Source organism: Salvelinus fontinalis, chromosome 8 (assembly GCF_029448725.1).
Source record: "Salvelinus fontinalis isolate EN_2023a chromosome 8, ASM2944872v1, whole genome shotgun sequence".
Classification (NCBI taxonomy): domain Eukaryota; kingdom Metazoa; phylum Chordata; class Actinopteri; order Salmoniformes; family Salmonidae; genus Salvelinus; species Salvelinus fontinalis.
Window position 1 is genome coordinate 35161241 of NC_074672.1, and position 27521 is coordinate 35188761.

The 27521-nt window shown below is 42.0% G+C and overlaps 1 protein-coding gene across 1 annotated transcript; it reads left to right on the forward strand.

Annotated features, from left to right (window-relative positions):
- The first annotated feature begins 5012 nt into the window (after nucleotides 1-5012).
- On the forward strand, nucleotides 5013-22874 carry prim1 (DNA primase subunit 1). The gene is made up of 13 exons (XM_055932349.1): nucleotides 5013-5295; nucleotides 15834-15991; nucleotides 16133-16239; nucleotides 16400-16473; nucleotides 16624-16760; nucleotides 17028-17086; nucleotides 17248-17357; nucleotides 21483-21574; nucleotides 21695-21827; nucleotides 22001-22070; nucleotides 22218-22321; nucleotides 22427-22525; nucleotides 22628-22874. Exons 1-13 carry the CDS (start codon nucleotides 5013-5015, stop codon nucleotides 22645-22647), a joined length of 1446 nt encoding a protein of 481 aa, XP_055788324.1. The 3' UTR covers nucleotides 22648-22874.
- Nucleotides 22875-27521: the final 4647 nt, after the last annotated feature.

Below are 27521 nucleotides of genomic sequence, written 5' to 3' on the forward strand. Positions count from 1 at the left end.
CTCTGAATATATACAGCAACACCTCCCCCATTGTCGCTCCTGACTTCTCAAATTTGACATGATTGGTTGACGGTAGGTGAGGTCGGAAGGTCCTGTGTAAACACAAACTCACTTCCTTGACAATTTCCTTCACAAAAGCTCTGCACTGCTCGGTGAAGCGCAATAAGTATGGATGCACTGACTTATGCATAGGCCATATCACCGTAAATTCTGCATTTACAGGCAATGCAGACTTCAGATTGATCATGCAGCTTCTTTTATGGTCATGTTGCAGCTGTGTGAAGGAGGGAGATTACAAGATGTGGGAAGTGTGTAGGAGGACATGGGACAGAGGATTGTGTATTTCGGTGGATAAAGTAGTGTGTGTAAACTGTAGGGGTGTGAGGGAGGCAGGTTGAAGTTGCCAGAGTCAGAATAGTGCAGAGGGTGTCATATGCTGAGGCAGTGAAGAAAGTGGAGGAGGATGGGTCAAAGGTGAGGGATCCTGAGAGGATCCCAGTGAAAAGTAGATTTGTGCCAGCACAGAGGGATAGGCCAACGAGTGATATATGTTTCATTAAGGTTGGTTTCTTACCATTCATAGCATTGGTTATCAACTGTACCACAGAAATGGAACGTCAATTATAGAGAATAGATGTTGTGGTGGCAGCTGCAGAGACATATTTGGGTACACAAGATTTGACCAGACGAGTTACAGGGTGTGTTGAGGGGTGGTGTCCGTCCTCCCATGCCGTTGGCATGATGCAGAAGCAAATAGAGTCAAAGTATTGGAATGAGGTAGTGGGTTTTTAATGAGTGTAGGTGGCAGCTGCAGAGAGGTACATGGGTGTATGAGATTTTACTGCAAAGAGTTAATGGGGTGGTGATTTTTATTTGATTAAATAGTGATATATACAGTACCAGTCAAAAGTGTGGACACACCTACTCAAGGGTTTTTCTTTATTCTATTATTGTAGAATAATAGTGAAGACATCAAAACTATGAAATAACACATACGGAATCATGTAGTAAACAAAAAAGTGTTAAAACAAATCAAAATATATTTTTGATTCTTCAAAAAGCAACTCTTTGCCCTGATGACAGCTTTGCACACACTTGGCATTCTCTCAACCAGCTTCACCTGGAATGCTTTTCCAACAGTCTTGAAGGAGTTCCCACCAATGCTGAGCACTTGTTGGCTGATTTTCCTTCACTCTACAGTCCCACTCTTCCCAACTCACACATCCTGGTGGTGTGTTGGGTCATTGTCCTGTTGAAAAACAAATGATAGTCCCACTAAGCGCAAACCAGATGGGATAGCGTATCGCTGCAGAATGCTGTGGTACCCATGCTGGTTAAGTGTGCCTTGAATTCAAAATAAATCACAGACAGTGTCACCAGCAAAGCATCCCCACATCACACCTCCTCCTCCAATCTTCACGGTGGGAACCACACATGCAGAGATCATCCGTTCACCTACTCTGCATCTCACAAATACACGGTGTTTGGAACCAAAAACCTCAAATTTGGACTCATCAGACCAAAGGACAGAGTTCCACCGGTCTAATATCCATTGCTCGTGTTTCTTGGCCGCAAGTCTGTTCTTCTTATTGGTGTCCTTTAGTAGTGGTTTCTTTGCAGCAATTCGACCATGAAGGCCTGATTCACCCAGTCTCCTCTGAACAGTTGATGTTGAGATGTGTCTGTTACTTGAACTGTGTGAAGCATTTATGTGGGCTGCAATTGGAGGTGCAGTTAACTCTAATGAACTTATCCTCTGCTACAGAGGTAAATCTCGGTCTTCCTTTCCTGTGACGGTTCTCATGAGAGCCAGTTTCATCATAGCGCTTGATGTTTTTTGCAACTGCACTTGAATAAACGTTCAAAATTTTCCAGATTGACTGACCTTCATGTCTTAAGGTAATGATATACTGTCGTTTCTCTTTGCTTATTTGAGCTGTTCTTGACATAATATGGACTTGGTCTTATACCAAATATCAAATCAAATCGTATTAGTCACATGCGCCAAATACAACAGGTTTTGGGGTATGTACCTTATAGTGAAATGCTTACATATGAGCCCCTAACAAACAGTGCAGTAAAAAAAGAAATAAAGAATAAGAAATAAAAGTAACAAGTATTTAAAGAGCAGCAGTAAAATAACAATAGCAAGACTGTATACAAGGGGGTTCCGGTACAGAGTCAATGTGCGGGGCCAACGGTTAGTCGAGGTAATTGAGGTAATATGTACATGTAGGTAGAGTTATTAAAGTGACTATGCATAGATGATAACAACAGAGAGTAGCAGCGGTGTAAAAGAGGGGGGGGGGGGGGCAATGCAAATAGTCTGGGTAGCCATTTGATTAGATGTTCAGGAGTCTTACGGCTTGGGGGTAGAAGCTGTTTAGAAGCCTCTTGGACCTAGACTTGGCGCTCCGGTACCGCTTGTCATGCGGTAGCAGGGAGAACAGTCTATGACTAGGGTGACTGGAGTCTTTGACAGTTTTCAGAGCCGGTGTAGTACGATACAATCTTAGTCCTGTATTGACGCTTTGCCTGTTTGATGGTTCGTCTGTGGGCATAGCGGGATTTCTTATAAGAATCCGGGTTAGAGTCCAGCTCCTTGAAAGCGGCAGCTCTACCGTTTAGCTCAGTGCGGATGTTTTCTGTAATCCATGGCTTCTGGTTGGGGTATGTACGTACGGCCACTATGGGGATGAAGTCATCGATGCACTTATTAATAAAGCCAGTGACTGATGTGGTGTATTCCTCAATGTCATCGGAAGAATCCCGGAACATGTTCCAGTCTGTGCTAGCAAAACAGTCCTGTAGCTTAGCATCTGCGTCATCTGACCACTTCTTTTATTGACAGAGTCACTGATGCTTCCTGCTTTAGTTTTTGCTTGTAAGCAGGAATCAGAAGGATATAATTATGGTCAGATTTGCCAAATGGAGGGTGAGGGAGAGCGTTGTATATGTCTCTGTGTGTGGAGGAAAGGTGGTCTAGAGTTTTTTTTCATCTGGTTGCACATTTAACATGCTGGTAGAAATTAGGTAAAACAGATTTAAGTTTCCCTGCATTAAAGTCCACGGCCACAAGGACTTATACCGCTCATTGAGTGCAGACTTAGTGCCAGCATAGGTTTGCGGTGGTAAATAAACAGCTATAAAAAATATAGATGAAAACTCTCTTGGTAAATAGTGTGGTCTGCAGGTTATCATGAGGTACTCTTCCTCAGGCGAGAAAAACCTTGAGACATCCTTAATATTAGATTTCGTGCACCAGCTGTTGTTTACAAATATACACCCCTTGTCTTACCGGAGGTAGCTATTCTATCTTGCCGATACAGCGTAAATCCCGACCAGCTGTATTTTATCTATGTCGTCATTCAGCCACGACTCTGTGAAACATAAGATATTATAGTTTTTCATTTCCCATTGGTAGGTTATTTGTGATCGTAGCTTGTCTATTTTGTTATCCAATGATTGTACGTTGGCTAACAGGACTGATGGTAGAGGCAGATTACCCACTCGCCGTCGGATCCTTACAAGGCACCCCGACCTACGTCCTCGATATCTCCCTCTTTCTCATGCGAATGACGGGGATGTGGGCCTTATCGGGTGTCTGAAGTAAATCCTTCGCTTCCGACTCGTTAAAGAAAAACACTTTGTCCAATACGAGGTGTGTAGTCGCTGTTCTGATATCCAGAAGCTCTTTTCGGTCATAAGAGACGATAGCAGAAACATTATGTACAAAATAAGTTACAAATAACGCGAAAAAAACACAATAGCACAATTGGTTAAGAGCCCTTAAAATGGCAGCCATCTCCTCCGGCGCCATTAAGTCTGCACTACAGGTGGAGATGTCATTGCGGATTAGGAGACAGCAGCTGGCAATTAAATATTGGGTCAACCTACAGGGACATGCGGTGTCTCATCCTGCAAAAGCGATTTTACAGGCATGCTGGGAACATGAGTGAGGACAGAACACAAGCTTTGGGTGGGTGTGTAATACTCAGACGAGGGAGATGGGACTGCATGGAAGGGAGTGTAGTCCAACAGTAGCTATTCCTGTAAACCCACCATGGCTACTCCTGCCTCCAGTAGTTGATCTAGAAGTGTTGGAGAGACTACGGAAAGATAGGGAGGGTGTTGATCCATCTGATTTTTTTAGTAGACTAGGATACTGTGTATCAGGATTTTGTGGCCATTTACACTGATAATTAAGAAGATTTAAGGACATGACGTACTGGGTAAGCATTTGTAGTGCAGGAATGTGGGGTGGCAGTCAGGAAACATATTACAAATCATCTGGCTGTATATACGGTGGAGCTGATGGCCACACTGTTGGCCTTGCAGTGGGCGGAGAAAGTCAAGCCAGACAGAGTAGTTATTTGCTCTGATTGATGTGCAGTATTGATGAGTCTGCAGTCCTTTAGCTCATGTAGCAGACAAAACCTGCTTTATTATGTACTACAAACCCATGGCAGGATAAGACAGATGGGTATACAGATAAGAGTTACTTGGGACCCAGCCCATGTGGGAGTGGAGGGGAACGAGGCAGTTGAAGTACTGGCTAAACAAGCACTTAGTCATGTGGATGTTGATGTTGTAGTTTCAATGAGCAAGGCAGAGGCAATAATCCTAATATGAACAGTGAGTGTGCAGAGATGGCAAGAGCTGTGGAATAGCGATACCAATGTCAGGCATTTATTTCAAGTACAGAAGAAAGTCGGGGAGGACAGTAGGAAGGGACAGAAGAAAGGAGACTATTTTTTTACAATAATTAAGGGTGAGACACAGCCGGTTGAATAAGACTTTAAATGTGATAGGAAAGCATCCAACAGGAAAGTGTGATTATTGCCAGAAAACAGAGATAGTGGAGCATGTATTGATACAGTACGGGCAGCATGAGAGGGAAAGAGAGAGGTTGAGAACAAAATATTTGAGTCTGTATTTAGATATATTTTTTTAAAGAAATGGGGCTGGCAGGTAGGATTTAGTTTCTCCCTCCAGTGCAGTAGGTGACGGCAATGAACCATAATGTTGGATGCCAACCGTTGATAAATCCCACCGAAGAAGAAGAAGAAGGAAATTCCGGTCAACTTTCAGAGTTTCGCGCGCGCTCGAATGTCAGACAAAGAACTGCGGGTACATTCAGCTATCAACATTTTCTATTAAATCAATACATTTGCATAACTTCAGAAATGACAACTGCTGATTACGACCAGGCCTCTCTACCGGACTTATTGCCTCTGTACTACCGCCGACTTTTCCCTTTCTCTCAATACCACCGGTGGCTGAACTATGGAGGAGGTGAGTACAGCAAGTTAGCTACTGCTAGCCTCTACGCTTCCGAGTGGGAAGTTCTCTCTGCCCACTCAAACAGTTATTTTATTCAGAATGTTCAATAAACTCTACCGGTTGGTTGTCAGCTAACGTTATGTTGCTAGAAATTTGAGACCAACATCAACAGCAAAGTTTTATTTATTTTTAACGGCAGTACCAGCAAAGACAGTATAGTATGAAGATAGGCTAAAACGCTAGTGTAGGTAGCAGAATCCCTGGAATAACTATTTTAATGGATGTGTCGAGAGAAGTGGGAGGATCAGGCGTAAAATGGTTTCTCCACAGGTAGAATGACGCGGTCCAAACACTTAAAAGACACATCCTATCCCCTCAGCCCCCAAATGAAATGGGCACTTCTGATGACGTTTGATGACGTCCGAAGAATATACACTTGCAAGGGAGGAAGGAATCATTTTTAAATTGACCCTTGGCTTAAATTTCATAATTTGTTCATCCCGCGATGATTGTGTTTTCAGCCACCGTAAACTTGTGGGTGCTTTATATGCGCTGCAGTCAATTATGTGTGCATGTCTACGTATATTAAATATATAATTATGAATATATGCCTACACTACAGCCTGCCTAGCTGGAACTTCTGAAGGAAAATGTTTTATTTCTACAATGTCCAAAAGATACCCAAACAAAAATATTTACTTTGTACTTCGCGAATTGAATTATGGGGAGTTTCAGAGCCTGAGTTAACATAATTGTTCACTCGCAAAGCCGACTAAAAAAGAGGGCTGAGGTGCTTACGTTGCAAACTTCCCTTGCTTGGACCACCCTCCAAGATGGTGACGGGGATTCCGCCAAGGGCATAAGGCGAGGGTAAGTGGACGAGGGTGTGTCTCTTAAGTGTTTGGACCGTAGCCAGCAGTGGGAGTAGATGGATTTTGTTCCCAAAACTATAATCTGTTATGAAAGGGAAAGGGGGATACCTAGTCAGTTGTACAACAATGCATTCAACTGAAATGTGTCTACCGCATTTAACCCAACCCCTCAATCAGAGAGGTGTGGGGGGGCTGCCATAATCCATATACATTTAGGAAATGTATAAAAAATACTAAATTGATTTCACATACGTAAGTATTCAGACCCTTTACTCAGTACTTTGTTTAAGAACCTTTGGCATCTATTACAGCCTCGAGTATAATTGTGTATGACGCTACAAGCTTGGCACACCTGTATTTGGTGAGTCTCTCCCATTCTTCTCTGCAGACCCTCTCAAGCTCTGTTAGGTTGGATGGGGAGCGTTGCTGCACAGCTATTTTCAGGTCTCTCCAGAGATGTTGGATTGGGTTCAAGTCTGGGCTCTGGCTGGGCCACTCAAGGACACTCAGAGACTTGTCCCGAAGCCACTCCTAAGTTGTCCTGGCTGTGTGCTTAGGGTCATTGTCCTGTTGGAAGGTGAACCTTCGCCCCCAGTCTGGGGTCCTGAGCGCTCTGGAGGAGGTTTTCATCCAGGATCTCTCTGTACTTTGCTCTGTTCATCTTTCCCTCGATCCTGATTAGTCTCCCAGTCCCTGCCACTGGAAACATCCCCACAGCATGCTGCCACCACCATGCTTCACCATAGGGATGGTGCCAGGTTTCCTCCAGATGTGACGTTTGGCATTCGGGCTTCATCAGACCAGAGAATCTTGTTTCTCATGGTGCATTTTGGCAAACTCCAAGCGGGCTGCCGTGCCTGTTACTGAGGAGTTGCTTCTGTCTGGCCACTCTACCATAAATGCCTGATTTGGTGGAGTGCAACAGAGATGGTTGTCCTTCTGGAAGATTCTCGCATCTCCACAGAGGAACTCTGGAGCTCTGTCAGAGTGACCATCGGGTTCTTGGTCACCTCCCTGACCAAGGCCCGTCTCCCCTGATTTCTCTGTTTGGCCAGGCGGCCAGCTCAAGGAAGAGTCTTGTGGTTCCAAACTTCTTCCATTTAAGAATGATGCAGGCTACGATGTTCTTGGGGATCGTCAATGCTGCAGACATTTTTTAGTACTCTCCCCAGATCTGTACCTCGACACAGTCCTGTTTCGTGGCTCTACTGACAATTCCTTCGACCTCATGGCTTGTTTTTTTGCTCTGACATGCCGCATAACTATGGGACCTAAAATTGACCGCTCTGTGCCTTTCCAAATCATGTCTATTCAATTTAATAAAAATAAATGTCCTCTTACTGTCAACTGCGTTTATTTTCGGCAAATTTAATGTGTAAATATTTGAATGAACATAACAAAATTCAACAACTCTTACGTAAACTGAATAAGTTCCACAGACATGTAACTAATATAAATGGAATAACGTGTCCCTGAATAAAGGGGGGGTCAAAATCAAAATTAACAGTCAGTATCTGGTGTGGCCACCAGCTGCATTAAGTTCTGCAGTCCATCTCCTCCTCATGGACTGCACCAGATTTGCCAGTTCTTGCTTTGAGATGTTATCCCACTTTTCCACCAAGGCACCTGCAAGTTCCCGGACATTTCTGGGGGGAAAGGCCCTAGCCCTCACCCTCCGATCCAACAGGTCAAAGACGTGCTCAATGGGATTGATATCTGGGCTCTTTGCTGGCCATGGCAGAACACTGACATTCCTGTCTTGCAGGAAATCACACACATAACGACCAGTATGGCTGGTGGCATTGTCATGCAGGAGGGTCATGTCAGGATGAGCCTGCAGGAAGGGTACCACATGAGGGAGGAGGATGTCTTGCCTGTAACGCACAGCGTTGAGATTGTGACACACCGGACTGATTGCAGGCAGTCTGGGGCTGTGACACACAGCCCCAGACCATGACGGACCCTCCACTTCCAAATCGATCCCCCTCCAGAGTACAGGCCTCGGTGTAATGCTCATTCCTTTGACGATAACCACGAATCCGACCATCACCCCTGGTGAGACAAAACCTCGACTCGTCAGTTTAGAGCACTTTTTGACAGTCCTGTCCAGCGACGGTGGGTTTGTGCCCATAGGCGACGTTGTTGCTGGTGAGGTCCTGCCTTACAACAAGCCTATAAGCCCTCAGTCCAGCCTCTCTCAGCCTATTGCGGACAGTCTTGAGCACTGATGGAGGGATTGTGCGTTCCTGGTGTAACTCGGGAAGTTGTTGTTGCCATCCTTTACCTGTCCCGCAGATGTGATGTTTGGATGTACCGATCCTGTGCAGGTGTTGTTACACGTGGTCTGCCACTACAAGGACGATCATCTGTCCGTCCTGTCTCCCTGTAGTGCTGTCTTAGGCGTCTCTGCAGCATGCCTAAGGCATGTTCACGCAGGGACTCAGGGCATCTTTCTTTTGGTGTTCAATTGTTTATGGTTCATTGAACAAGCATGGGAAACAGTGTTTGAACCCTTTACAATGAAGAATCTGTGAAGTTATTTGGATTTTTACAAATTATCTTTGAAAAACAGGGTCCTGAAAAGGGGGCGTTTCTTTTTTTGCTGAGTTTATATATGTGTGTGTGTGTACACATTTGCAAAAATGTTTTTGCTCTGTCATTATGTGGTATCGTGTGTAAATTGATGAGAAAATCATTTTATCCATTTTAGAATAATGCTGTAATGTAACAATGTTGAAAAATTCCAGGGGTCTGAATACTTTCTGAATGCACTGTATACCGGCAGGTAGCTTAGTGGTTAGAGCGTTGAACTTGTAACCGAAAGGTTGCAAGGTCGGATCCCTGAGCTGACAAGGTAAAAATTTGTCGTTCTGTCCCTGAACAAGGCAGTTAACCCACTGTTCCTAGGCCGTCATTGAAAATTAGAATTAGTTCTTAACCTGTTTGGGGTGCAAGCCCGACCTCGGACCGAAAATGACACCCCTGCAGGGCGCGAAATTCAAAATCTATTTTTTAAAAATATTTAACTTTTACACATTAACAAGTCCAATACAGCATTTGAAAGATAAACATCTTGTCAATCCAGCCAACATGTCCGATTTTTTAAAATGTTTTACAGAGAAAACACCACATATATTTATGTTAGCTCACCACCAAATACAAAAGTGGACAGACACGTATGAATTATGATTATGAAGTATGAATTATGATTGAAGTAGCATGCACAACCAACCGAAATAAACTAAAACCAACCTAAAGAGCCCAGAAAAAACGACCTCAGATGACAGTCATATAACATGTTACACAATAAATCTATGTTTTGTTCATAAAAAGTGCATATTTTAGCTATAAATCAGTTTTACATTGATGCTACCCAAAAATGCTAATACATAGCTTGAGTCTGAATCCAGCCGGGAGTAGCCAGAGAAAATACATACACCAACGTCGGCTACTAATTACACCTCATAAAACATTTCAGAAAAACATATGGTGGATAACTAATGAAAGACAGATATCGTGTGAATAAAGCCAACATTTCCGATTTTTGAAGTGTTTTACAGCGAAAACACAATATATCGTTATATTAGCTAACAACAGAAGCTAGCATAAGGCAGCATTGATTCTAGTCAAGCGCTAGCCTAGCACAGTTAGCAGAGTTAGCATTCAACAGTTCGACATATATATGAAAAAGCATCCCAAATTGGGTCTTATCTTTCTTGATACTCCATCAGAATGTTGTAACGGGGTCCAATGTCCAGTAGAGTCTTTAGTTGGGTTCCAGAACGAATTATTTCCCTCTTTGGTTAGCTAGCACGATAGCATTGCTGCGCCAGAAAGCGTTTCTTCAAAAAATTCTTCCGTCGTTTCACATCTAAAGTCCAGAATAAATTGCAATAATATAATTAAAGTATATTGAAAAAACATACTTTAGGATGATTTTGTGACATGTATCAAATAATATCGTAGTCAGGCATCATATTCAACGTTATCTACCTTGTTCCAGAAGCTGAGACCAAATTATCCTTCGCGCCCGGATTTTTTTTTTTAACTGCGCAGGTCTCACAAGAAGTTGTGTTATTCAGTCCAGGGACGAGATATTCGACTCCTTTCAATTCTCACTTCCGCATTACAGTCTGACGGACGCCTGTGACGTGTCTCTATCGTCCCAAGTCAAATGGCCTTTTATAGAGAAGGTCTTAAAGAGACACATCGCATTTTGGAAAACTCAATTCGGCTGGGAAAATGGCTGTAAAAATATTTCTGTTCGACTTAGAGAAACAATTCAAACCTTTTTAGAAACTACAGACTGTTATCTATCCAACAGTAGTAAATATATGCATATTGGAAAATAAAAAGTTTCTTAGGAGGCCGTTTGAATATGTGCACACATTTTCCAGTTTTTTCAATATTCAGCGTGCAGCCATAACAGGATTTATCTGACTTGCTAAAGGTAAAAAATAAGTTATATAAATCATGATTTGCTGTGCTATATATGTTAAGGACATATCTGGTGCAAAGCGTCACTTCTCAATTTTTAGATTGTCCCTGCCAAGTAAACGTAATATCGCCTATTCAGTTAAGCTAACCAATCTTGAACCACAGATTTTACATGGAGTACAACTAATGATGGAGGGAGTCAAAATCACACATCAATATTTAGTCTGATCTGATGGTGTGGTAATGTGGTGTATAACCAGTAGTCCGAAAGCTTTCTTACAGTTGAAAATAATCATGTTTTATTCCCTATTCTTCAAAATTCGAAACTTTTTGGTGAAAGGTGAAGTGGTACAATAATCCAAATCAAAACACTATTTGTAATTAGGTCTTGAATATCACATATGTGACATCTTCCTCTTGCTGGGGAAGCTGAAAGCCACCTCTACCAATTCCTACTTCTGACACTTGAATAAATGTTTACAAAGACTGGGAAAAAATAATTTTTTGGGGAAGGATTTAATCATTTGCATTTGTCTACTTAAGGTAAAATGTTTGTTTCTGTCTCCATATGATATTGTAAATATATCCAATGCAAAAAATATCTACATTTTAAATGGTATTAATATTAATTTGCATATTTCTGTTAATTGCCATGTATTCCTGTTAATTCCCACAAAGTTTCCACCTCTGAATATTCCCCAAAATGTGCAACCATAGTGCCCACACACCCGCGTAGTCTCTTGGTTTGTATCTAGAGGGCTGGTAGAAGGAGCAGTGATGGAACTTGCACTTCGTGCACTGGGGTAAATCTGTAAGGCCATCAGTGTCTTTTCTCACAGTGGTATGCTGTCAAACACAAACATAAGTGATGAATACATGAGTAAATTAGCTAGCTAGATGAGTTGATAACCAGGGGTGAACATAGAACAAGGACCAACAAGGTTAACCCTAACGACGTCGTTGTTAATGATGAAAAATTAATTAATACGTTAGCTAAGACTTAGCTGCTAACGTTAGCTAGCTAGCTTTAACAGGCTAACGTTAGGTTAGCTGTCTTGATATATAGTTAACATAACGTTAAGGTCACTTAAACACGTTTGTTACACATCATTAAAGACGTAGTAGTGAGCAACATCTATGAAGAACGTAGATACTGGTAGCTAACTAACGTTATACCAAATACAGAGCTCTAAGTGAATAGCAAAATGTTACGTTAGCTGAAATACCTGCCGCCATCTCTGCTGAAAAACACGCACTGAAAGTTTGAAACACAATGGCCAAGCAGCCCCCAAAACGATCTTGAGTGGCAACAAGTCAGCCCAATTGGCACAGCTCTTGATCCTCCCATTTTTTAAAACCCATTGCTTCCCATCCTCTTTACTTCTCTCAACACGCCCATTTATAAGAGTCACTCCAGCAATGCAGCTACCTATGACTCCTAAAATTCCTCCAATAGAAATTCACGATGTCATGGCGACTTTGACTAGATAAGCTCATGCGTAGAAACAAGTAATCGTGTCTAAGCTGAACTGCGCATGTGCAGGCCGTCAAATCCTTCGATATAAAGACAAGTTGTTTTTGACCAAAATAAAAACGTGTCACTTTCACGAGGTTGGAGTAATAAAATGTTCAACTACTTAAAACATTGTCTCGAATCATCTAGTTTGTGCCTTTTAGAGTTCTAGAAAATTAACAACTAAGGAATAATTTCACTTCTCTCATTGACTTCTCAAACTGGTCTGTTTAGCAAGTGTTCCCAGAAGTCTTGCGATGATGCACCTCTGTGTTTAGAAAATCTGTGGTACCAGTGTTTTAAAAGTCGGTCAAACAATGGGCGGATTCAATTATCCTGAACCGTGGGGCACCGGGCTACGGCCCGTGATGTGAACGGACAAAAGCAGTGAGGGAAGACGGCCCTTCTCAAGTTTAACAGTAATCTGTGCCGCTCGGTCATGCTGTCAACAAGGCAGCATTGTGCATCGTCCAGAAACACCTCTCTTTCATAAAATGCATGTTTGAATTAGAGGTCGACCGATTATGATTTTTCAACGCTGATACCGATTATTGGAGGACCAAAAAATATCGGCCAATTTTAATTTTAATTTAAAAATATATATAAATAGTAATAATTATAATTGTTTAAAAATGTATTTGTAATAATGACAATTACAACAATACTGAATGAACTTATTTTAACTTAATACATCAATAAAATCAATTTAGCATCAAATAAATAATGAAACTTGGTTCAATTTGGTTTAAATAATGCAAAAACAAAGTGTTGGAGAAGAAAGTAAAAGTGCAATATGTGCCATGTAAGAAAGCTAACGTTTAAGTTCCTTGCTCAGAACATGAGAACATATGAAAGCTGGTGGTTCCTTTTAACGTGAGTCTTCAATATTCCCAGGTAAGAAGTTTTAGGTTGTAGTAGGATTTATAGGACCTATAGGAATTATAGGACTATTTCTCTCTATACCATTTGTATTTCATATACCTTTGATTATTGGATGTTCTTATAGGCACAATAGTATTGACAGTGTAACAGTATAGCTTCCGTACCTCTCTTTGCCCCTACCTGGGCTCGAACCAGGGACACATCGACAACAGCCACACTCGAAGCATCGTTACCCATCGCTCCACAAATGCCTCTGCCCTTGCAGAGCAAGAGGAACAACTACTTCAAGGTCTCAGAGCGAGTGATGTCACCGATTGAAACGCTGTTAGCGCGCACCCCGCTAACTAGCTAGCCATTTCACATCGGTTACACCAGCCTAATCTCGGGAGTTGATAGGCTTGAAGTCATAAACAGCTCAATGCTTAAAGCATTGTGAAGAGCTGCTGGCAAATGCACGAAAGTGCTGTTTGAATGAATGCTTACGAGCCTGCTGCTGCCAACCACTGCTCAGTCAGACTGCTCTATCAAATCATAAGACTTAACCTCTCTTGGGTACGTGAGACGTTAGCGTCCCACCTCTTCAACAGCCAGTGAAACTGCTGGGCGCCAAATTCAAAGACTATTCAAAGAAATAGTCATTCAGAAAACAAAACATATTTTAGATAGGTTTAAGATTAACTTCTTGTGAATCCAACCACGGTGTCAGATTTTAAAAATGCTTTACTGCGAAAGCATACCTTACGATTATTTGAGAACATAGCCCAGCAGACAAATCATTACAAACAGTAACCAGCCAAGTAGAAGAGTTACACAAGTCAGAAATAGAGATAAAATGAATCCCTTATCTTTGATGATCTTCATATGGTTGCACTCAGCAGACATTCATTTACTCAATAAATGTTCCTTTTGTTCGATAAAGTCTCTTTATATCTAAAAACTTCTGTTTTGTTCGCGTGTTTTCTTCAGTAATCCACAGGCTCAAACGCAGTCAAAACAGGCAGACAAAAAATCCAAATTGTATCCGTAAAGTTCATAGAAACATGTCAAACGATGTTTATATTCAATCCTCAGGTTGTTTTTAGCTTAAATAATCGATAATATTTCAACCGGACAATAACAATATATTGAGGTAAACATCAATATAAAAGGTAAACAAGAAAGGCACTCTCTCGGTCGCGCGCATGAAAAAGCTCTGACACTTTAGGGTCCACTCATTCAGACTGCTCTTATTTCCTCATTTTTCAGAATACAAGCCTGAAACAATTTCTAAAGACTGTTGACATCTAGTGGAAGGCATAGGAACTGCAATTTGAGTCCAAAGTCAATGGATACTGTAATGAAATTGATTTTTCTCAGGTTTTCGCCTGCCAAATCAGTTCTGTTTTACTCTCAGACACTATTTCAACAGTTTTGGATACTTTAGAGTGTGTTCTATCCAAATCTACCATATCATATGCATATCATATCTTCTGGGCCTGAGAAGCAGGCAGTTTAATTTGGGCATGCTTTTCATCCAAAATTCTGAATGCTGCCCCCATACCCTAGAGAAGTTAATTATAACATAATAACACACAAACATACGAGCCTTGGGTCATTAATTTGTTAAAATCTGGAAACTATCATTTCGAAAACAAAACGTTTATTCTTTCAGTGAAATATGGAAATGTTCTGTATTTTATCTAATGGGTGGCATCCCTAAGTCTAAATATTGCTTTTACATTGCACAACCTTCAATTTTATGTCATAATTATGTACAATTCTGGCAAATTTAATTACAGTCTTTGTTAGGAAGAAATAATCTTCACAGTTCGCAACGAGCCAGGCGGCCCAAACTGCTGCGTATACCCTGACTCTGCGTGCACGGAACGCAAGAGAAGTGACACAATTTCCCTAATTATAAGAAATTCATGTTAGCAGGCAATATTAACTAAATATGCAGGTTTAAAAAAAATATATATATACTTGTGTATTGATTTTAAAGAAAGGCATTGATGTTTATGGTTAGGTACACATTGGAGCAACGACAGTGCTTTTTTCGCGAATGCGCTTGTTAAATCATCACCCGTTTGGCGAAGTAGGCTTTGTTTCGATGAGAAATTAACAGGTACTGCATCGATTATATGCAACGCAGGACAAGCTAGATAAACTAGTAATATCATCAACCATGTGTAGTTAACAAGTGATTATGTTAAGATATTTTTATTTTTTATAAGTTTAATGCTAGGTTAAAACTTACCTTGGCTTCTTAACAGGTAGTCAGGCTGCCACGCAGTCTCCTCGTGGAGTGCAATGTAATCAGCCACAATCGGTGTCCAAAAATGCAGATTACCGATTGTTATGAAAACTTGAAATCAGCCCTAATTAATCGGCCATTCCGATTATTCGGTCGACCTCTAGTTTGAATGTTAAAACTAATTTTCATTGGGAAGGCAGACAGTGTTTTTATCGAAAGCAGTCCCTTTTGCATGTGAACACAGAATCCTACTCATTACTCCACAGGCTTAATTACATCACTTTTGTTTTGAGCCGAGTTCAGTTGGCTTTGAACAGGGCACCTTCCAAAACAAATGCAATCAACTTTCACCCGGTGCAAAACACGCCTACCTGGTCACCCGGGCCAGATTAATAGAATCTCCTCACTAGATTACTGGGGATATTTTGTCTATAATTTCCAACAGCATAGGGCATGTAAGGATTTTAACAGCTTTATAGAAAATGTCATTGTGCCCCATGCCTCTGGCATTTTTTGATTGAAACAGTTTTGCCCCTCCAACAACACACTTGCTATCTAGTTCACAACCAGTCAAGTTTAATGATTGAGGACAACTTCTTTTGCAACCCCTCAGTGACAAAGAACTACTTCCAGAATCGAGAGTTCTCCTTCACGTTGAAGGATGACATCTACGTACGATATCAGTCGTTCAGCACACAGAACGAGCTGGAGAAGGAGATGCAGAAGATGAACCCGTACAAGATTGACATTGGAGCAGTCTACAGTCACAGGGTGGGGTTCCATTACTCACCGTCTGGATTTGACCACCACTTACTCACATACTCTTGCTTTCTTCTCCCTTTGTCTCTCTCTCTCTCTCACACACACACCTCTCTCTAGTCACTCAAGTGTCCATTCTATTTTTCTTCTCAGCCCAATCAGCACAACACAGTCAAGTCTGGATCCTTCCTGGCTCTGGAGAAGGAGCTGGTGTTTGATATTGATATGACAGACTATGATGACGTCAGAAGCTGTTGCAGGTACTTGATCACATTAGCGAGAAAGTGTCTGTAGTTCAACCGTCTTTACGATTGTAAAGTTGCGGAGTATGTTTGAATGTACAACAGATTATAATTTGGGGATGATAATCTTTGAAGTTTTGGGGATCTGGGACCATTCATCAACTGTCTTGTCTTGCAGTGGTGCAGACATCTGCCCAAAGTGCTGGACTCTGATGACCATTGCCATCCGTATATTGGACCGGGCCCTTCGAGGTGAGTCAGAAAAACTGTTATTTTTCACAGGATTAAAAGGGAGCTCTTGTCGTGAACCTATCTTTCTATTGGTCATTTTACAAAATTGTCTGATGTTGATTATTTTTCATTGTTACCTGTGTTTGTTTACTTTTTTCTGGGGTGCTCCAGATGACTTTGGTTTCCGGCACTGCCTGTGGGTGTACTCTGGCAGGAGAGGAGTGCATTGCTGGGTGTGTGACGAGGCCGCCCGGAAGCTCTCTGTGGCGGCACGCTCCGCTGTGGCTGAGTACTTGAGTCTGGTCAAGGTAAGACCACTTCTCATGACATCATAACCCACTCTAGGCTAAAAGAGGTTTCCAAGAGGTTATACTCTTCTTGGCTATATTTTAATGGATTAGTAGACTCAATCACATGCAATATTTGATAGAGGTGATGCGGGAGCCTTACATTTCTCGACTTCTGTTCATTTGAGTCAAGAAGTTCTGAGTAAAGAAATGCTAACAATCATAAGATCAACATCATCAAAGTGATATCAACACTGGAGATTGTCACACAAAAATTCTGTTCTTCAGGGTGGAGATGAGACGGTGAGGAAAGTTGTGCTGTCAGACCCAATTCATCCATTCATCACGTAAGATCAAGTTTCAAAGCCATACTTGTATCCTTGTTAGCTGTTGTGGGTTCTAATAGTTGAGAAAAGGACCATTAGTTTAAGGTGTCTAACTGTTAAAGGGCAGAATCATGTTGAATTTTGACTGACCAGTTGACCTCTAACCCTTGTCTCCCCTCCAGGGAATCCCTGACTGTGGTGGAGCGCTACTTCTCCCAGTACGCTCTGCTGGGACAGGACATACTGGGTAGCAAAGAGGCTGTAGACAAAGTGCTGGCCCTTTTGCCTGAAGATATCCTTTTCCTCTGTGCCACTTTTCATTATGACACTACATGAAATTTGACATGCATACAGTACATACACTCAGTGGCCAGTTTATTAGGTACCCCACCCAGTTCACGACATAGATCGCTCCTACAGACGATGAGTCACATGGCCATGGCTTGGTATATAAAGCTGGCAGACAGGCATCGAGGCATTGTTACTGTTCGGTTGAACGTTAGAATGGGCAAAACAAGTGACCTAAGCGACTTTGAGCGAGGTATGATCGTCAGTGCCAGGCGCCAGTTCCAGTGTCTCAGAAACGGCTGGCCTCCTGGGCTTTTCATGCATGTCAGTGTCTAGGCTTTGCCGAGAATGGTGAGGATGTCATGTCCTTATTTATTTTCCTGTTCCGACAGGTGCATGATAATGGCCCATTATAAATAAATCAAATTCTGCACATATTATTTAGTATATGTGAAGACAAGATTAATTTGAGAAAAGTCTAAATGGTGAGCATATTATCACTTGTGAAGGATGCACAGCGCATGCATTTTTCAGCAACTTTTTAAAATCATAGTCTCATGCATCATGTTGCCTAGCCCATAGGCCTATATGTTTTGCTAAGGTTTATATCACAACTGACTTTACTATTTATATACTGAAAAAATATATAAATGCAACATACTACAATTTCAAAGATTTTGCTGAGTTACAGTTCATATAAGGAAATGGGTCAATTGAAATACTTTCATTAGGCCCTAATCTATCGATTTCACATGACTGAACAGGGGCACAGCCATGGGTAGATCTGGGAGGGCATAGGCCCCACCCACTTGGGAGCCAGGCCCAGCCAATCAAAATTGTTTTTTCCCCACAAAAGGACTTTATTACAGACATAAAAACTCCTCAGCACTCCCCCTCAGACGATCCCGGAGGTGAAGAAGCTGGATGTGGAGGTCCTGGGTTGGTGTGGTTACATGTGGTCTGCGGTTATGAGTCCAGTTGGACGTACTGCCAAATTCTCTAAAACGGCTTATGGTAGAAAAATTAACATTACATCTCTGGCAACAGCTCTGGTGGACATTCCTGCAGTCAGCATGCAAATTGCACGCTCCCTCAACTTGAGACGTTGTGTGACAAAACCTCACATTTTAGTGGCCTTTTATTTCCCCCAGCACAAGGTCCACCTGTGTAATCATCATGCTGTTTAATCAGCTTTTTGATATGCCCACCTGTCAGGTGGATGGATTATCTTGGCAAAGGAGAAATGCTCAGTAACAGGGATGTAAATACGTTTGTGCACAAAATTAGAGAGAGAAAAGCTTTTTGTGCGTATGGAACATTTCTGGGCTTTTATTTCAACTCATGAAACATGGGACCAACACTTAACATGTTGAGTTTATATTTTTGTTCAGTATAAAACCAAATACTTTTTTACTTTTACTCAAGAAGTATTTTACTGGGTAACTTTCACTTTTACTTGAGTGATTTCCTATTAGGGTATCTTTACTTTTACTCAAGTATGACAATTGGGTACTTTTTCCACCACTGCCTACTGCCCCAAGACCCCTGGAACATGGTTGGAAAGCCCATAGCCTACAGAACCTAGTGAAACTAAACCCAGTCGTTGCGCAATCGAGTGTGAAAACAGTGTTTTTTCCCCAATTGTATTGTTCTTACCATAGCCTCAGAAAGTAAGGGCGCTGAGGGTGCTGCATCACCCCCTTAAAAAAAATCGGAATTTATATATATATACATACATACAGTTGAAGTCGGAAGTTTACATACACCATAGCCAAATACATTTAAACTCAGTTTTTCACAATTCCTGACATTTAATCCTAGTAAAAAATCCCTGTCTTAGGTCAGTTAGGATCACCACTTTTATTTTAAGAATTTGAAATGTCTGAATAATAGTAGATTTATTTCAGCTTTTATTTCTTTCATCACATTCCCAGTGGTCAGAAGTTTACATACACTCAATTAGTATTTGGTAGCATTGCCTTTAAATTGTTTAACTTGGGTCAAACATTTCAGTTAGCCTTCCACAAGCTCCCCAAAATAATTTGGGTGAATTTTGGCCCATTCCTCCTGACAGAGCTGGTGTAACTCAGTCAGGTTTGTAGGCTTCCTTGCTCGCACACACTTTTTCAGTTCTGCCCACAAATGTTGTATAGGATTGAGGTCAGGGCTTTGTGATGGCCACTCCAATAACTTGACTTTGTTGTCCTTAAGCCATTTTGTCACAACTTTGGAAGTATGCTTGGTGTCATTGTCCATCTGGAAGACCCATTTGTGACCAATTTTTAACTTCCTGACTGTTGTCTTGAGATGTTCCTTCAATATATCCATGTCATTTTCCCTCATGATGCCATCTACTTTGTGAAGTGCACCAGTCCCTCCTGCAGCAAAGCACCCCCACAACATGATGCTGCCACCCCCGTACTTCACGGTTGGGATGGGGTTCTTCGGCTTGCAAGCCTCCCCATTTTTCCTCCAAACTTAATGATGGTTATTATGGCCAAATAGTTCTGTTTTTGTTTCATCAGACCAGAGGACATTTCTCCAAAAAGTACAATCTTTGTCCAAATGTGCAGTTGCAAACCGTAGTCTGTATTTTTTAATGGCGGTTTTGGAGCAGTGGCTTCTTCCTTACTGAGCGGCCTTTCAGGTTATGTCGGTATAGGACTCGTTTTACTGTGGATATAGATACTTTTGTACCCGTTTCCTCCTGCATCTTCACAAGGTCCTTTGCTGTGGTTCTGGGATTGATTTGCACTTTTCGCACCAAAGTTCGTTCATCTCTAGGAGACAGAACGCGTCTCCTTCCTGAGCGGTATGACGGCTGCGTGTCAAGCAAAGAGGCACTGAGTTTGAAGGTAGGCCTTGAAATACATTCATAGGTACACCTCCAATTGACTCAAATTATGTCAATTGGCCTATCAGAGGCTTCTAAAGCCATGACATAATTTTCTGGAATTTCCCAAGCTGTTTAAAGTCAGTCAACTTAGTGTATGTAAACTTCTGACCCACTGGAATTGTGATACAGTGAAATAATCTGTAACAATTGTTGGAAAAATTGCTTTTCATGGACAAAGTAGATGTGCTAACCGACTTGCCAAAACTATAGCTTGTGGAGTGATTGAAAAACGAGTTTTAATGACTCCAACCTAAGTGAATGTAATCTACATATATAAAATGTATTTTTCCCAAAAGTAGTGCCCTGGGCCTTTACTAGTCCTGTATTTGCAACCCCCCCCCCCCTCTGAAATGGACTACATTTTCTTCATGTTTCTTTAGACCTGTCTAAAATAAATTATGTATTTACTGTGATGGTGTAGGCTATATTAAATTGATTTATTAGACTTTTAAAAATGTAGATGTTTTAAAGGTCCACATCAGTGGCTTGGAGGCTATGCGTTGAAGCCAGAGATTATAAACGTGTTTATTTAATTAACGGTTACTGTAAGACTGACAGTTATTTGAATGACAATCACCTACTGACAAAATGTCATGACCGCCACAGCCTTCGGTGCGACAAACAAAAAACATCCAGTCAGTGGCAGTACTGTGGGCGAAAGCAGCTCGTTGATTTAGCTTCAAAGAGGGTGGAGATAATCGTGCAACTTAACAGGCGGGCCACAAACAGGCAAAGAATGGCACAGTACAACAGTGGTGTGCAGAATGGCATCTCGGAACGCGCAACTTGTCAATCCTTGTCAGATGGGCTGATGAAGCGGCTCTAGTGGGCACCCGATCACCAACACTGGACATTTGAGGAGTGGAAAAACATTGCCTGGTCCAACGAATCACGGTTCCTGTTGCGTCAAGCTGATGGCAGAGTCAGGATTTGGCGTAAGCAGCCTGAGTCCATGGCCCCATCCTGCCTGGTGTCAACGGTACAGGCTGGCTGTGTAATGTTGTGGGGAATGTTTTCCTGGCACACGTTAGGTACCTTGATACCAATTGAGCAATGTTTCCATGCCCCAAAGGATTCCAGATGTTCTGGGGGCAAAGGGGGGTCCAACCCGGTACTAGATGGGTATACCTAATAAACTGGCCAACCGTGTTCTGTATGTCGCAGTTTAGCAGGTTTTGTGATATATCATTACATGTTGAGGGAGAACATGCCTATCCTTAGCGGAAACTTCACATGTCAGAAAGAAGCTGCTGCAGTACTTCCAGACTGAAAAGAACCCTGAGACGCGCTGGGAAACACTCAAAAGTATGGCCCAAGACAAACGCGTAGGTGGCCATGCTCACACAACACTGCAATAAAGACTGACAGTTTGAACACAGTACAACAATGTGGTGATGTCAATGGCAGCCAAGCATGCCCTTATGAAAATTACTTTATTCAACCAGACGACTGCCAAGAAGGGCCACTACTTTGAGATGGAGATTATGCTTCAGTACTGTTACCCTCGGCTGGATGTTAACGTCAGTAAAGGAGTCAACCACTTGCTGAAGAGCCCCTTCAGCGTCCATCCCAAAACAGGTGAGGAGAAACTCATGAAGTGCAAGACTAACACGTTGAACCATGACAAACATTTAACCCAAATGTTGCCTGTGAGAGAAATGGTCAAAGGATGCTTCTCCAACTGAGAGAGATAATCTTTGTATGTCAGCCCAACACGCAACACCTTTCCTCCCTACGTTCCTTCCCCACAGGGCGCATCTCTGTTCCTATTGACCTGAGAGAACTGGATCGCTTTGACCCCTTTGATGTGCCCACTATCAGGTAAGCCCACAGTCAGTTTGTCATAATAAGCACTTTGTAAAGAGCTTTTCAAAAATGGTATTCCCAGAGGGCTAAACAGGTTTGTGTTGCGTCCATAGTGTTCTCTGTTGGTTTTCTCACCGATCCTGTTATTGTATCTCCTTGTAGTCTGATCTGTGAGGAGCTGGATCAGCCCAAGACTGAAGAGGAGCAGGAGGACACCATGGAGATTGAGAATAAAAAAGAAGCAGGAGAGCGGAGGAAGATGAGAGGTATTCAAAGAGACCAGTGCAATTCATTACTAAGGGAGCCAAGGGATCTGATATGCATTTGTTCATTGCACGTTGATTTGACTAACAAAAGCTTATTGGTTTCAGACTACAAACGAACAAGCTTGGCGAAGTATGTGAAACTGTTTGATCAATTCTTGGAGGAGATGGCTCACTCAAGGAAAGGGGAGCTTCTTAAAAACAGTGGTGAGTGTAATTTAAGTCCTTAGTGGAAGATTACAATTGTTAGCATGAAAATTCCACTCAAAGATTTGATGATCATGGCCTCATTTCTCAATTTCTTTTCAGATCTTCAAAAGGACTTCTAACCTTGTGCGGTGTCCAACAATAGTTGTCTAATCTTAAACATGCATGTCATATTAGTTTTTAATCTGACATTTAAAAGATGAACATACATTACATATGCACTGTAAGCAGATGGTTTCAGTCTGAGAATTGTCATGCAAATATATTACTCTATGAATGATTGAAAATCACAGTTTTGCAAACTTTTATATGGCTTATTGTTTTCTCATTAAATTGACTTTGTCCTACAGTTTGTCAACCTATTTTGTGTCTTAGTATTGCTGTGGTGGAGACCAACTAGATCTAGTCAGTTCCATCATGGCACGTGCCTTGCCTAATAAATCAGACTGATACCAATTCAGTCTGAAACAGCACTGCAAAAACTTGGAAAGTTTCCACACAAGCCAGAATGTATAATACAATGATATTTGAATTTACTCTACCAGTTGTTTGTGAGGTTGGGCCTTCAGTGGGTTGAAATCTGAGACAAAGTATCCTACAGGAAATTATTATTTTTAGAGTGCCGGTACTGTCGTTTATTTCTATCACCTGGCACATGAGCCAAATCATGTAAAAACCTGCAAGACTTCGGTTAGTATGCGTGCATCGTGTGCATGTACAACCATCTTGTGCACGTGCCTTAGGCCTCAAGCAAACAAAAACAACCCCACAAACAATCGGCAGAGTAAGATCAAATATAATATTATTCTTGACATTCTTAACTTTTTTAAATGTAATTGTGCGTGGCTATGCTGTAAAGTTACTCAGCATCGCCACAGCGGGACGATTCTGTGCCATGAGAGTCGAGGACAAGGTCAGAAGCATTTCCCCCCTAGCATATATACTCCAGCGATATTATGCAGTTCATTTAACTGTCAGAATGAAACTTTTGATAGGCCTATGTACCAGTGTACATAGGCCTATCAATAACTAAAATCATTAATACCCTCCAAATCAAATTTTATTGGTCGCATACACACACTATATATACAAAAGCATGATTGCACCCCTTCAAATTAGTGGAGTCAGCTGTTTCGCCACACCCGTGGCTAAAAGGTGTATAACATTTAACACACAGCCATGCAATCTCCATAAACAAACATTGGCAGTAGAATGGCCTTTACTGAAGAGCTCAGTGACTTTCAACGTGCCACCTTTCCAACAAGTCAGTTTGTCAAATTGCTACCCTGGTCAACTAAGTGCTGTTTTTGTGAAGTGGAAATGTCTGGGAGAAACAACGGCTCAGCCGTTTAGTGGTAGGCCACAGCAGCTCACAGAACGGGACCCCTGAGTGCTGAAGTGCATATTGCTTAAAAATCGTCTGTCCTCGGTTGCAACACACATTCCTGAGATCCAAACTGTCTCTAAAAGCAATATCAGCACAACAACTGTTTGTCGGGAGCTTCATGAAATGGATTTCCATAGCCGAGCAGCCGCACACAAGCCTATTCCTAGCTTCGGCTGGAGTGGTGTAAAGTTCACTGCGATTGGACTGGAGTAGTGGAAAGGCGTTCTCTGGAGTGATGAATCACACATCACCATCTGGCAGTCCAATGGACGAATCTGGGTTTGGCGGATGCCAGGAGAACGGTACCTGCACCAATGCATAGTGCCAACTGTAAAGTTTGGTGGCGGATGCAGAATGGTCTGGGACTTCTTTTCATGGTTCGGGCTAGGCCCCTTAGTTCGAGTGAAGGGAAATATTAATGCTACAGCATACAATGACATTCTAGACGATTCTGTGCTTCCAACTTTGTGGCAACAGTTTGGGGAAGGTCCTTTCCTGTTTCAGCATGACTGCCCCCATGCACAAAGTGAGGGCCATATGAAATGGTTTGTCGAGATCGGTGTGGAAGAACTTGACTGGCCTGCACAGAGCACTGACCTCAACCCCATCGAACACCTTTGGCATGAATTATAACACTAACTGTGAGCCAGGCCTAATCGCCCAACATCAGTGCCCGACCTCATGAATGCTCTTGTGGCTGAATGGAAGCAAGTCCCTGCAGCAATGTTCCAACATCTAGTGGAAATCTTTCCCAGAAAAGTGGAGGCTGTTATAGCAGCAAATGAGGGGACCAGCTCCACATTAATGCCAATGATTTTATAATGAGATGTTCTACTTTTGGTCATGTACTGTAATTAGCAGATGTTATTGCAGGTGTAGTGAAGTCCTTGTGTTCCTAGCTCCAACAGTGCAGTAATATCTAGCAATACACAACAATAAACACAAATCTAAAAGTAAAATAATGGAATTAAGGTATATAGAAATATTAGGACGAGCAATGTCGGAGTCCGGAGTAAGTATTGTGTGTGTGTAACAGTGCAGAGCAAGGGGCAACACTACTTAAGTCTCAGAGCAAGTGACGTAACTGATTGAAATGCTACTAGCGCGTACCCGCTAACTAGCTAGCCATTGCACATCCGTTACACTCACCCCCCTTTCAACCTCCTCCTTTTTCCGCAGCAACCAGTGATCCGGGTCAACAGCAGCAATGTAACAGTTGTAACTTTACGTCGTCCCCTCGCCCCGACACGGGCGCGAACCAGGGACCCTCTGCACACATCAACAACTGACACCCACGAAGCGTCGTTACCCATCGCTCCACAAAAGCCGCGGCCCTTGCAGAGCAAGGGGCAACACTACTTAAGTCTCAGGGCAAGTGACGTAACTGATTGAAATGCTACTAGCGCGTACCCGCTAACTAGCTAGCCATTTCACATCCGTTACATGTGTTGTGTGTGTATACACACTACCAGTCAAAAGTTTGGACACACCTACTCAAGGGTTTTTCTTTATTTTTACTATTTTCTACATTTTAGAATAATAGTGAAGACATCAAAACTATGAAATAACATGGAATCATGCAATAACCAAAGAAGTGTTAAACAAATCAAAATATATTTTATATATGAGATTCTTCAAAGTAGCCACCCTTTGCCTTAATGACAGCTTTGCACACACTTGGCATTATCTCAACCAGCTTCAAGAGGTAGTCAGCTAGAATGCATTTCAATTAACAGTTGTGCCTTGTTAAAAGTTAATTTGTGGAATTTCTTTCCTCAATGCGTTTGAGCAAATCAGTTGTTTGGTGACAAGGTAGCAGTGGTATACAGACGATTAACCTATTTGGTAAAAGACTAGGTCCATGTTATGGCAAGAACAGCTCAAATAAGCAAAGATAAACAATAGTCCATTATTACTTTAAGACATGAAGGTCAGTCAATCTGTAAAATGTAAAGAACTTTGAACGTTTCTTCAAGTGCAGTCACAAAAACCAAGCGCTATGATGAAACTGGCTGTCATGAGGACGGCCACAGGAAAGGAAGACCCAGAGTTACCTATGCTGCAGAGGATAAGTTCATTAGAGTGACCAGCCCTATTAAATGCGTATTTGCATAAGAATTCAGACCCTTTGATATGAGACTCGAAATTTTGCTCAGGTGCATCCTGTTTCCATTGATCATCTTTGAGATTTTTCTACAACTTGATTGGATCCAACTGTGATTCAATTGATTGGACATGATTTGGAAAGGCACACAACTGTCTACATAAGATCCCACAGTTGACAGTGCATGTCAGAGTAAAAACCAAGCTATGAGGTCGAAGGAATTGTCCATAGAGCGCCGAGACAGGATTGTGTTGAGGCAAACATCTGGGGAAGAGTACCAAAACATTTCTGCAGCTTTGACGGACTCCAAAGAACACTGTGGCCTCAATTTTTAAATGAAAGAGGTTTGGAACCACCAAGACTCTTCCTAGGGCTGGCCGCCCGGCCTAACTGAACAATCGAGGGAGAAGGGCTTTGGTCAGGGAGGTGATCAAGAACCCGATGGTCCTTCTGGAAGGTTCTCCCATCACTGCAGCACTCCACCAATCAGGCCTTTATAGTAGAGGGGCCAGACGGAAGCCACTCCTCAGTAAAAGACACATGTATTTTTTTTTTTTCGCCTTTTATTTAACCAGGTAGGCTAGTTAAGAACAAGTTCTCATTTACAACTGCGACCTGGCCAAGATAAAGCATAGCAGTGCGACACAAACAACACAGAGTTACACATGGAATAAACAAACATACAGTCAATAATACAATATAAAAAGTCCATATACAATGTGTGCAAATAAGGGAGGTAAGGCAATAAATAGAACGTAGTGGTGATATAATTTACAATATAGCAATTAAACACTGGAGTGATAGCTGTGCAAATAGAGATACTGGGGTGCAAAGGAGCAAAATAACAGTATGGGGATGAGGTAGTTGGATGGGTTATTTACAGATGGCTATGTGCAGTGATCTGTGAGCTGCTCTGACAGTTGGTGCTTAAAGATAGTGAGGGAGATATGAGTCTCCAGCTTAAGTGATGATTTTATTTATTTATTTTTTTGCAGTTCGTTCCAGTCATTGGCAGCAGAGAACTGGAAGGAAAGGCGGCCGAAGGAGGGTGACTAGTTAGATATACATGCTGGAGCGCGTGCTGTGGGTGGGTGCTGCTATGGTGACCAATGAGCTGAGATAAGGCGGGGCTTTACCAAGCAAAGACTTAGATGACATGGAGACAGTGGGTTTGGCGACGAATAAGAAGCGAGGGCCAGCCATCGAGCGCATACAGGTCGCAGTGGTGGGTAGTATATGGGGCTTTGGTGACAAAATGGATGGCACTGTGATAGACTGCATCCTATTTGCTGAATAGAGTGTTGGAGGCTATTTTGTAAATGACATTGCCGAAGTCAAGGATCGGTAGGATAGTCAGTTTTACGAGGGTATGTTTGGCAGCATGAGTGAAGGATGCTTTGTTGCGAAATAAGAAGCCGGGTATAGATTTAATTTTGGATTGGAGATGCTTAATGTGAGTCTGGAAGGAGAGTTTACAGTCTAACCAGTCACCTAGGTATTTGTAG